The sequence below is a fragment of the Cygnus olor genome, chromosome 18 (assembly GCF_009769625.2).
Source record: "Cygnus olor isolate bCygOlo1 chromosome 18, bCygOlo1.pri.v2, whole genome shotgun sequence".
NCBI classification, from domain to species: domain Eukaryota; kingdom Metazoa; phylum Chordata; class Aves; order Anseriformes; family Anatidae; genus Cygnus; species Cygnus olor.
In genome coordinates, this window is record NC_049186.1 from 5,935,777 (window position 1) to 5,947,220 (window position 11,444).

The following is an 11,444-nucleotide window of genomic DNA, read 5'->3' on the forward strand; positions in this document are numbered from 1 at the left end:
GGTTCCTGGGTGGTCATCACAGGCAGGCAGAGCCGTCCCTTCCCCCTGAGACACAGGTGATGCTTTTGACGCTGTTGAGAGCTGAAGGGCTCTGCGCAGCCCCATCCCACCGCCTGTCAGAGCCACGCCGTTTGTCCCGAGCCACAAACCCACGGTGGATGAGTTCAGACTTTGTTTGTACCAAGCCAGGCCGCCCGGCGCTGCGCAAAATGTTGACAAACTGCTCATTCTGCATTTCCTGAGGCTGGTCTCCATTCCCAGCAGCCCGGCTGCTCTGCTGTTAGCTAAACGCCGCTAAAGCTTCAGCCCCGGAGGGATCTTCCTCTGTGGGAGCTCGGAGAAAAAAATGTGAAGTGCGTTACACCCCCCTCAGCGAGCTGCTTTAACACATCTCTTTCCTGATTTCTTTCCTCCTATTTTTATACACACACACAAATTCAGCAGAAGGCAGACCTGTGCCTGCTCAGAGCCTCTCTTTCTGTAGCTCACCCGAGCCTGGAGGGAAAGCAACGCGATTTCCACCTGGAGCCGGAGGGGCAGAGGTAGGCGCTGCCCTCGGACACCGCCCGGGGATGGGGGGGAGATGCCGGGGGGCAACCGGCTGGGGCCGGGGGGGTCCCGGGGATGTCCCGGGGGGTTTCCCGGGGGCAGCCCCGCCGCCCGCCGTGGCCCGGCGCTTGCAGGCGGTGGCGCTGCGGCGGCTGCCGCCGCTCTCCCGGCTCGGCCCGGCCCGGCTCTGCCCTCCCCCGGCTCGGGCGAGGAAATGACCTAAGAGGAAACCCGGGCCGAGCCGGGGCTGCGGGGCCCGGGACGCTCCGGCCATGTCCCTGCGCCCCAGCGGCCGAAGGACGGAGCGGGGGCGGCCCGGCAAGGTCGGTGGGGCTGCGGCCGGTTCCCCCTGCCCTGCCCCGGGACCCTCCGTCCCCGGCGCCCTTCGGCTTCCCCCAGCGGGGCAGAGGCAAAGTTGGGGGTTCAGGAGGGCAGGAGGAGGTGGGACGGGGGTCCCGGGTGGCTGGGGTTGCCCCTCGGGGGGCTGTGGGTGCGTGGTCGGTGGTGGCAGAGGAGCCTCGCTGCTCTTCTCCCCTTCTGAGCGATGTCTGGGGCACGTCCAGCCCTTCCTGACGGGGATAACCCCATAGGGTAGGGTGCTGCCATGCAGGGGGCTGATTCCCAGTGGAGTGGGGAAGCCAAACCCGACCAGGTCCTTCCCCAGTTGGCTCCTCTCACGGGGACTGCTTGCAGCGAGTGTTTACCCCTGGGAAATGCTGTGCCTGCTGTCACCCGCTGCCACCAGGCAGGCGGTGTCGGCAGCAGGACCTCTAGAGCAGACAGGGCCCGGCCGGTTTTGCACTCACACGCTGTGTTTGCTGCGAGCAGGGTTATTTGGCCCAGCAGTACAAGGCAGCGGTGCCCATCCCCGGGGAGCCCTGGGGAAGGATGATCCCGGAGAGGCGCTGGGCGGTGGCGGCACAGATGCTGCCAGACGAGCTTGGGCGCGTCCTGCAAGCTGCGAGCTGAGCGGAGCTGAGCTCTCGCCAGGTTCTCTCCACGCACAGCGCTGCCGGTGGGACGCGGGGCTACTGGTGAGCTCGGGCTGCAGCGCAGAATGCTCTGAGTGCAGGTACAGAGGGAGGGAGCCGGCAGAGCGCAGAGCAGAGGGCGGGTGGGAAGGTGTTTGCCAACCAGGCACTGCATTGGGAGTGCCCGGCTGCTTGGGAATCCCTCCGGGGAGGAAACCATCGTGCAGTCCGGGGACAGGTGGCACTACGCAGGTGAGAGTTTGGGTTTGTTGTCAGCCCCCATGGGGCAGGGTCTGCCCTGGGCCTCCCCAAGAGGCAGGCGAGGAGGGCAGAGCTGGGCCTCTCCCCCGCCAGCGAGCTCCGCTGTCTGCTCTGGGTTATTACGTGCTGTGCCAGGGCTTCGTGGCAAGTAGGGGTCAGGCTGTTTGAGACCCGTTTCTGTGCCTCTAAAGGGCAATGGGCTCTTCAGCTTTAATCGGGGTAGGGACCTGTTTGCACAGAAGGGTGACTAACGTCCGCGGAATTTCGACGAGCTGGCAAAACTCATTTGGCGGATTGCCTTCTTCCTGATTGCGCTGTAGGTCTGGCAGCCTGGCATTTTGCATCCAGCAGCTTGTCTCGTGTGTGTGTCAAAGGAAGCCCTTCCTCCCTGTGCCGGGTGTACCCTCTTGCCATCTTTGCTGCACCACAAAGCAGAAGAAAATTAATCTAGAGAGTGTTCAGCAGTGCCTTTTGTATGCAGTGAGCTGTGCTTTACTGCAGAGGGATGAGATGGGAGCTGTTGTGGGATTTGGATGAAGAGCTTGCTGCGTTTTGCTGGGAGTTGAGGGAGTCTGGCTCTGGTGCAGGAGAGAGGCTTGGCTCACGCTGGATAGGGTGGATCGGATGCTTAGGTGCTGGTTTGAATCTTCCCAGGCTTTGCATGAAATTAGATGAATTGTTGTTTCAAAGGCACAAGGGAGTGGCTGCACGGGGCACTCCTGCATATGCTTCCCCACGGTATAGCCACAGGGAAGCCTAAAGAAGGGAGGTAGTTGTTATATCTGGGGGTTGCCTTGGTGTGCTGTCCAGTTTGAACCTGCAGATCAATAGACTGAAACGCATTTTTCACATCAGAAACATGTAAATGCCCTGAAGATGAAGCCCAGAAGTTTGTTGTCATAGGCTGTTAGGAAGCAAGGCTTAAAGAGATGTGGGAGTGAGGCTTTGCTCAGATTTAGGGCTGGAGCTGGATGCCCTAATAACAGAGGATTTTTCTTGGGAGCTGGGGGGCTGTCAGGGTAAAAGCCTGGGCTCCGACACTAGCTGGGATTTGCAAAATGGCTAGGAGAACATCTAGGCCAACTAAACCCTGTTTGCTCTTTTCCCAGGGGCTGCCACCAGCACATCTGTTCCCCTGATTCTGCCGTTGGAGGAAGCCGGTCATGGGGGAAACAGGCAGAGAAGAGTATAAAATACAGTCGTTTGACACCGAGACTCAGAAGCTGCTGAAAACAGCACTCAAAGGTCAGCAGGCTTTCTTCTAGCTCCTCTGCCACACTCAGCTTGGCTAGCCGATGAGGCTGGGTGCTTGGACACCTTCTGCTAACATCAGTTGCTAAGTGCAGAAAAGCTGTTCTGTAAATGCTGTTTGTCCGGGACTGGGTCCCATAGGTGAAGCTGTTCTGAGAAGCTGTTTGCTCTCTGCCTCCTCTTGCCCCTCCCTCCACCACCACCGCCACCTCCCCACTCTTTAATGGTGCAGCTCTTCAAATCCAGCTCCTGGTTCTCAGGGAATTGTGCTCATCACTGTGACTTTCTCACATTTCGGGTACCTTCCTCTCCTGCTTTCACCTCCCCAGCTCTGGCCTCTCACTCCTCTCCCTGTACCCAGTTCCTGCTCCTCCCGGCCCCTGGGGTCTCCTGCTCACGTCTCTGGTCAAAGCCCAGGGGCAGTCTGCACGTCTGGCTCCTGCTAACCCAACTTCAAAGCAGTGCTGGGATTTCAGATTCAGATCAAATTCTTGCTTCTCCTTATTATCGTGCTTTTCTCCATCACTTCCCCATCTTGTTGGCTGTGTCTCCAGCCAGAGAGGACTATTGGAGATGGTATCTCCAAAGCAGCTGGTGTGCAAAAGGGGCAGTGGGAGTGAGCATGAGTTCTTCCACCACATAATGTGGTTGTACTAGGCTGCAGCTAGTACTAGGCCAACCCTGGTTGCTTCCTAGGCACCCCAGAGCAAGCAGGGCACAAAATGTACTGGATCCTGACAGCGTTTCTCCTCTCTGCAGACCCCAGCAGCGTGGACCTGGACAAAGTGGCCAATATTATAGTGGACCAGTCCCTCAAAGACTGTGTGTTCAGCAAGGAGGCAGGGCGCATCTGCTACACCATCATCCAGGTAGGAGATCCTTGTGTCCAGACAGTGAAACGTTGTCAACCTGTGCTGGTTATTGCTAGGCAGGGGCAAGAGGGGCTTCTTTCCAGCCCTGCATTCTGACCCTTCAGCCAGCTTTTCTCTTCTTCCACTTGGCCCCTGCAGTGGCAGGATCCAGCTGTTCAGCTGGTGAGTGCAGGCAGTTAGTTGCACCTTCCATGCCTCCCTGGGCATCACAGGAAGGTATCTGGATGGTCCTGCACCACCCAAGTACCAGCGCCCCCCTGCCCTTCTCACATCCCGATTTCATCCCTCCGTCCTGCTTTTGTGGGGTCACAGGCAGAGAGCAAACAAGTGGGCCAGAGCGTCTTCCGGAGGAGCCTGCTGAACCGGCTGCAGCAGGAGTACAAGGACAGAGAGGATCTGCGCACCCGGTCACTGCAGGCATGGATCTGCTACGTCACCTTCATCTGCAACATCTTCGACTACCTGAGGGTAAGGAGCTGGAGCAGGAGCACCCGGCTGCTGCCGCCTAAGGGTGCCAGAAGAGCCCAGGGGTCCAGGGCAGGGGTGTTGGACGTGTGTTACACAGTGCCCTAAGGCCACAGCTCAGCAGTGCAGGGGACAGAGCCAGTTCTCAGCATAAGGATACTCCCAGGCAGGCAAACAGCCTTGGAGAGGCAGAGCCAGCTCTGGGAATAGTCACAAAGTCTGAGCTTCCTTGTTTTGTACCCGGTGTTTGAAATCCCCTGATTTGACTGCTCCTGAATGTCCTAGATCGAACTAGTTGCTGTTCGGTCCAAGGGGAACTGCATTTTGTTTAGTCACGTGGGTGCTCAAATCGTTTCTAGCCCATGTATTGACGGAGTTTGTCTGCAAGCCTTTGCTGCAGTGTGTGCACTTGGATGCCTGCTTGGTGTACGTGTAAAAATGATGCAATTCCTGCAGGCAAGAAAAATGCTGTTACAACAAGTGTGTTTCCCATGACTACCTGCTTACATTTAAAAATAGATGTTTTCACATCGTTTGTTCAGTTTCTCTGGCTCCTGGAGGCTCAAATGTCTGGTCTGCTACGTAAAGCCCACCGATGCTGCATTTGGCAGCACAACTGAATTCTGCTTCCTTCTTTGAAAAGCAGCAGGGGGAGAATTCTTTAAAATAGCTGCAGCCTCTTCCCTTTCTGCCACCAAGCTGACAGTAGGTCCTGTGTCTTTACAGGTGAACAACATGCCCATGATGGCTCTGGTGAACCCTGTTTATGACTGTCTGTTCCGACTGGCACAGCCTGACAGCCTACGGAAGGAGGAAGAGGTGAGTGCAGGGAAGAGGGGTGCTCGTGTGCTTATTGTCCAGCCAAGGACCAGCAGAAAGCACAGCCCTGGAGGGATGCAGAGAGGGCTGGTGTAGAGGAGAGCTTTAAGGCCAGGCAGGAGCCTCCCTCCCCCATTTGTGCTGGAAGAAGACCTGCTGGACGGGAGGATTGGCAGCCCAGAAGGAAGCAGGATGGTGTTGGTTCTGACTCCCTTGCCTAGGATGCATGTCCTCCCTTTGCATGGCTTTTTCCCCCTGTTGCCCAAATGATGGGAGAGACCCAGCAGTCCAGCTGTTCCTCGAGATAAGGACTGTCCTGCATTATGCAGGCTCACCTCCTGTCATGGGAGAAAAATGCAGACAAGGACTTTCAGTCCTTGTGGACATCTTGCAGGAAGTTAACATTTTTCTAGGTGTTGCTGGTGCATTTTTCTCGTAATTTTGTTTGTGAGGCAGGGGAGTTCACAATGTGCTTTTCCAGCACTTTTGCCAGAACCGACACGCAGCCCCTCCTGGGTCACAGCAACTTGTGGGAAGCAGAACTGTCACTTCTTGGAAATGCAGAGCAAAAGGAACAGCATGAGTTGGTCTACGAGTGACTGATGGGGACCTCTAGAGATACGCCAAAGCTCCCACTACCTTTGTGCTCAGCTGTCGTCTTCTCTTCCTTCTGAAGGTGGACTGCTTGGTGCTGCAGCTCCATCGCATTGGCGAACAGCTGGAGAAGATGAACTCACAGCGGATGGATGAGCTCTTCTCCCTCCTCCGAGATGGCTTCCTTCTGCAGGAAGGGCTCAGCTCCCTGTCCCAGCTCCTGCTGCTGGAGATCATCGAGTTTCGGGCCGCCGACTGGAAGATGACAGACGCTGCCCAGAAATACTATTATAGCGAAGTGACAGATTAACCCCTCTGTGGCAGAGGTGGAGAGATGTCCCCAGCACTTTCACCAGCAAGCTTCATACCAAGTTTGAATTTCTTCTCATATTAATGTTTTTCTAGCACTTCCTGTAAATAGGATTTATACTGGCTAGAGCCTCTGGGCACACAACTATCAGTATCAGTCTGCAACTGGTGCTAGCCTGACTCTGGATGTTTAGAGAGGTGGGAAGGGTAGGGCACGTTTAAGCCAGCAAGTTCTTCCACTCATTTTGTTTAATGATGTGCAGCTGCCAGCAAAAGGCAAGGAAGGCTTCTAGCTCAAACCAGCATTTTATACAACTGTTAAGGAAAGCACAGTTTAGGCTGCAAGCATTTTGGTTCGCCCAAGAGCCAGCAGAGCTGAAGGAGGCAGAGGGGAAATCTTTCACAGCTCACAGTCCCAAACAGGTTGTATCTGGTCATCTGGGACAAGTTACAGAAAGTACTGTGGTCGGATGTCTCACAAACAGCTCATCCAAGTGCTACATTTCCCTCCTTCCAGCACGCTGGCAGCACCTGCATGCAACACAGCCTTCACCACTGGTCACTAGCCACCACAACCTGCCACGGGGCAGCCTGCAGCAGGACAGGTCCCTGAGCACATGTAGCTAGAAACAGGTTTTATAAATTTTATACAGTGACTGTTTTTTCAAAATTTAGTGAGTTTCAAATACAGTATGTTTCTTACGAGAATAAGAATGGGAGAGGAAGAAAGAAACCAAAATAGTTTAAATAAATGGTTTTTTTTCTAATAAAAGTTTTCCACTAACACGTGCCCTGCTTTCTCTCTGTGCAGCTGTGAGCAATACTTAAAATACTTACAATACTTGCTCCTGACTGAAGTGGGGACGCTGTGATGTTAATTTTCTCCTCTGGTGTAGGGTGACAGACAGGCTTTAAGCAACCAGCGTAGCTGGAACACCAGTGTGAGACTCAAACAACAGAGACAAAAGTTTGGAATCAAGAAACCTTTCCTATAAAGGACCAGCTTTATTTTTCCTGTTCACATCCCCCAACAGATCTGGGCAGAGAATGTTGTTGATGACCAGAACCAAAAGGAACATTTTATTGCCTTTTGTACCAATCATGCTTAGGCTGGCTATGGTATGGAAAAAAAAAATCCAGATCTGCTCTTCCCTAGCTATAGCGCTAGAAAGAGAAAAATGTTACTGATCACAGGAGCAGAGACTTAAAAGTCCCCAGGAAACAGGTAAGTGGAATAGAGAGATTATTCTGTACAGTGTTGCTCTAACAAAAGCATTCAGGGCTTGTCTTCACAGGAAAACGATTAAAAAACTAGAATGTCCATGCAGGGGTCAGTAACTATTTTCAATTCCCCATTCCCCCATCCAAATGAGCACAAAGGAAACGAACCTTGGGGGGATTGGAGAGGCTTCCCCTGGTTGAGCTCCGAAGCTGTCAGAAGGGAGCTTCCACCCTTCCCTCTTCTCCCCAGCTTCTCTCAGGCAGGCAGCTCTGGGACTCTGTTCCCCAGGCTGCTGGGGTGGTGGCAGTGCCGTGCAGCACACACGTCCCCACCACAGAGTCCCTACCACCAGCGGAAGTGGGCGTAAGCCCGGTTGGCCTCTGCCATCTTGTGCAGCACATGCTTCTTCTTGATGATGGGCCCTTCGTTGTTGAAGGCTAGGAGCAGCTCCTGGGAGAGCTTCTCAGGCATCAGCATGCGCCGGTGCTTGTTCTCCCTGCACTCAGTGATTAACCACTTCATGGCCAGGAAGCGTTTCCGATTGTCCTTCAGGGGGGCTGGGACCTGGGAAAGATTTAAACCCTAAGAGTTATTGCGTGTCAAGGGGGCAGGAGCCTCCTGTTCTCCAGCAGTCATACAGGTCCAGCTGGACTCCATAGATTTACACCCTGGTGTGATTCCCACAGCAACCTGTAGTAAAACTAGCTCTGGTGGTCTGGTGTGATCTGTGCCAATTCACCTCATCTGCCCATAGAAACTGGCCTTTGCTACCAAAACAGAAATTCTGATTGGTCTTGGGTACTGCATGCAGACACTGGCCTTTGTAGGGACCTCTGGCCTATCTGGGAATTGGATGCAGGCAGCTTTGTTCTAGCAGAAGTGAGATAGTCACCATTCCCCTGCACCGAATGACAATGAAATGGCACCATGTTTCATTTCTCCATCAGGTCTTGAGTGCTGCAGAGCGCATATTTAGAGACAGGTTCTGCTCCTGTTTTAAATATTGCACTGTACCTAGTTAATCTTTTCTGCTACACTGACCCACCCAGGGCTTTGGGGCTTCTATTCAAGACACATGATGTAGCAAAGAGGATGGGACTGCTAGCCCCAGGACTGCTGATTCTTTTGCTGTGATCAAAAGGATCAGAGATCAGTGATCTCTGATTCGTTGGACAAATGTTTGCTGCATACCCTAGTTCTTACCTTGTCAGAGAAGCAGAGCCCCATGCTCCTAAGGGAACTGCCATGCTCACAGGCTAGGGTCCTGATCTTGGACAGGGTTTCTAAGTGCTGTTTTAATCCAGATTACAAACTGGCTCTCTTTCTGAGAGAGAGAAGTCCAAGGTGAAGGGGTGGCAACCACTGCATTTACTTCCCTAGCTAATTCTCCCCCAACCAGATGTGCTCCCAGGCCCCCTCCTTTCACCTGGTAGGTTTTGCCACCTTTCGTGATGTTGCTAAGTCCAATGATGGGCTGGCAGTTTTTCAGAGCCTGGTGGAAAATGACATAAGGGTTGCATTCAATTTTCTCCTTCTCATCTTCTGGAGCTTTGTGGTACTTCTCCAGCTGCTTCCTCTTAATGGCCTCTAGAGTCTTGGGAAAAAATCAAGAAATGAGACATGCAGAACAGATGGATAATCCCATTCCATGAAGTTAGATCACTTTTGCAAGTACCCCATTTACACTTGAGCCTGCGGCTCGTTTTCTAGTCCTACAGGCAACAGGCCAGGCAGGGACTCTCTTAAGTTTTACTTCACCCTCTTCCAGCTCTTCAGTCATTGCATTTGGGGTGAGGAGGCCAAGTAGCACAGACCTGGGCCAGGTGACAGGGCAGGAACAAAGCGGAGACAAGCAATGCAGGTCTGTGTGTATTAAGCATCTTCTCCTCCAAAGCCTGGAACTCAAGACCCCAGAGCCTGCGTGTTTTTGTGTCACAAGCAATTGGCAATTTTGGGAATATTTGGACAATCTGTGTCCCCATTTCAGGGACTGGAACAACACCAGATGAGACCACCAGCTAATACCCATTACTGTAGGATAGTGCAGGGGTAAAAACTGTCATACAGGTGACGCGTTTGTGGGACTTCATGTCTTATCTTCTGTATACCTTTCCAATGAAGAGAGTTAGAAGGAAGATCTTTTGAGAGAACGATGCTTTTAAGGGTAGACAGTTTATGCATACATAAGGTTCAAAAGGTTCAAGAGACACTGAAGAATGGAAAGTGAGAGTTCTCTGTTAAGCTATCATCACTTGGTCTGTGAGCTGAATGAGGTTGAAACTTGTACAAAGTTTATGCCTGATCACGTAAAAAATGGTAACAATAATGTACATGCAGAGGGAAATGTGTTAGGATGGCACAGAAGACCTGAATTCTGGTAATTCCTAATTCCAGTGGGCTTGATGTCCCAGCCTTTTGTTCCATACTGTTTTAACATACTAGTTAGAAGAAGCATGAGTTCTCACCTGAGCCATGAGGCTTCTGGCCAGCACTTTATTTCCATTCTTCATCATCATATTGGTGAATTTGCTGTAAACACAAAGTCCAATGCAATCTGATTTAAATTCTCATTTCATCACCTGCAGAAATAAGGTCCCCCCCTCGTGATTTTCCCATGTTTAAGTCTGGGTGCTGCTAGATCTGCCTGAATCATCTCTAATCATTGACAGTCAACAGACTGGCTTTGTGGGAAAAGATTAACCCAAACAAAGAAATTGTGCTGTAAGAGAAGGCAATGCACACCACAGCAAGTAAAGGCTGAGGAGGACAGCATGGCTCCCAGACATTCTGATTCTATGGGACCTATCTGTAAGAGACAATGCTTTCTCTGACCTGATCGTAGGGTCACTGAACACAGAGCAGGACACATTGGGAGGAGCTGCTTTTATGGGTTGAAGAGCCCTAAGCTCTTGTTTTTCCTTTTCTTCCTCAGACAACTCATCCCAAGGCTTCCGATACAATTCCTTGTTCACTTCTGGCTCTAAGAAGCTGGGGTTGTAGCGACTCCATCTCACTTGTGTCAGCCTGCAAAGAACAAGGTGAGAAGGAGGGTTGAAAATCAATATATTTGATAAGTCTTAGAGGGTATTTGGACAGTCACGTGAACACATCTCAGAAGTGCATGTCAGATTTTAGAGGCATCTCTACCCTCACTGCTGCTTCACTCACTACAGCAGAGGCAGTAATGAACAGGAAGGCCCACACTTTCTGAAAAACAATCCCTGTACCTCAGGGACAGCAACCTGATAGGGAGTCTCACTCTACAGCTTCAGCAGTTAAACAGTGGCAACTCCTGAGCTGAACGCTGGAGTAATTCTTTAAGTGTAACAAAAGCTCCCCTCAGGCCAGCACTGTTCTCTAGCAGTGGTTGTGCCTTGCTCCCACCCAGGTACACTAAAATAAACCAGCACTGCAGCATCGGACAGCCCGGCCCTTCGTACCCCCAGGAGAGGAACCTCGTGAGGGCTGCGAGACTCAGCCTGGTGTTGTGAGGTCCCAGCGTCTGGATGGCTTGAATAAATACACCAGTGCTAGCAGAAGAGGAAAGAGAATCTTAAAACAGTTATGTACGTAAATGTTCAGCAGCAGGAGGCCGTATTTCGAGCACGTTTTGGAGAAAAGCAAGGGCACCGAAGACATCCCCACACTCCTCCAACACAGCCGGCCGCTGACGGGGCCCGGTAGCGCCCGCAGCTCCGGCCCCAAGCCCCGTCCCTCGCAAGGAAGCAGCCGGGGGGAGGCCGTTTATCGCCCATCCATCCCCCCCGGAGCTAACGGAGCCCTCCCGCTCTTACCGGGGCAACCAGGCCCGCAGCCGCCGGCCCAGCCCCGCCGCGCTGGGCGCCGCCATCTTACGCCGAGCTCAGGACCCGGCGGCGGGGCGGAGCTGGGCTTGAGGCGGGGGGAACGGCCCCGCCGCGCCTGCGGGAAAGCGAGTAACACCCCTATAAAGTGTTGTCCTCCATAAAATAAAATCTATTGCCCACGCCCCAGAGGTGCACCGAGGGCCGGCTCCGCGAAGGGGATAGGGGCGGGCTCAGGAGGGTCTGGCCCCAGTGGATGGGGGCGACGGGTGAGGGGTGCGGTGCTTGGGCACGGAGGACTCCGCTCTCCCTCCCGGGACACCGAGAC

At 53.2% G+C, this 11,444-nt stretch overlaps 2 protein-coding genes across 4 annotated transcripts; one reads left to right on the forward strand and one right to left on the reverse strand.

The window, feature by feature from the left end:
- Nucleotides 1-2: 2 nt before the first annotated feature.
- On the forward strand, nt 3-6,875 carry MIF4GD (MIF4G domain containing). Of its 3 annotated transcripts, none has more exons than XM_040530978.1 (6): nt 3-542; nt 2,891-3,026; nt 3,792-3,901; nt 4,217-4,372; nt 5,096-5,188; nt 5,865-6,875. In XM_040530978.1, the coding sequence occupies exons 2-6, from the start codon at nt 2,945-2,947 to the stop codon at nt 6,090-6,092; spliced, it is 669 nt and encodes a 222-aa protein (XP_040386912.1). In that variant the 5' UTR covers nt 3-542; nt 2,891-2,944; the 3' UTR covers nt 6,093-6,875. The 3 variants fall into 3 exon arrangements, with proteins under 3 accessions (XP_040386912.1, XP_040386911.1, XP_040386913.1); XM_040530977.1 differs by lacking the exon at nt 3-542 and adding an exon at nt 702-872; XM_040530979.1 differs by lacking the exon at nt 3-542 and adding an exon at nt 1,487-1,621.
- A 201-nt stretch (nt 6,876-7,076) lies between these two features.
- Nucleotides 7,077-11,245, reverse strand: MRPS7 (mitochondrial ribosomal protein S7). Its single transcript, XM_040530976.1, has 5 exons — nt 11,108-11,245; nt 10,146-10,337; nt 9,779-9,842; nt 8,740-8,907; nt 7,077-7,877 (listed from the first exon to the last, which is right to left on the reverse strand). The coding sequence occupies exons 1-5, from the start codon at nt 11,161-11,163 to the stop codon at nt 7,656-7,658; spliced, it is 702 nt and encodes a 233-aa protein (XP_040386910.1). The 5' UTR covers nt 11,164-11,245; the 3' UTR covers nt 7,077-7,655.
- Between the last annotated feature and the right edge of the window lie 199 nt (nt 11,246-11,444).

Bases quoted from the DNA above. Each gene is read 5' to 3' on its own strand.
- MIF4GD (XM_040530978.1), top strand. From the start codon at position 2,945: ATGGGGGAAACAGGCAGAGAAGAGTATAAAATACAGTCGTTTGACACC. The intron at 3,027-3,791 runs GTCAGCAGGCTT...TCCTCTCTGCAG, and splicing joins GCTGAAAACAGCACTCAAAG to ACCCCAGCAGCGTGGACCTG. The intron at 4,373-5,095 runs GTAAGGAGCTGG...GTGTCTTTACAG, and splicing joins ACATCTTCGACTACCTGAGG to GTGAACAACATGCCCATGAT.
- MRPS7 (XM_040530976.1), bottom strand. From the start codon at position 11,163: ATGGCGGCGCCCAGCGCGGCGGGGCTGGGCCGGCGGCTGCGGGCCTGG. The intron at 9,843-10,145 runs GTCAGAGAAAGC...TTGTGTTTACAG, and splicing joins TTCAGTGACCCTACGATCAG to CAAATTCACCAATATGATGA. The intron at 8,908-9,778 runs GTGAGAACTCAT...TTTTTTCCCAAG, and splicing joins CCAGAAGCCTCATGGCTCAG to ACTCTAGAGGCCATTAAGAG.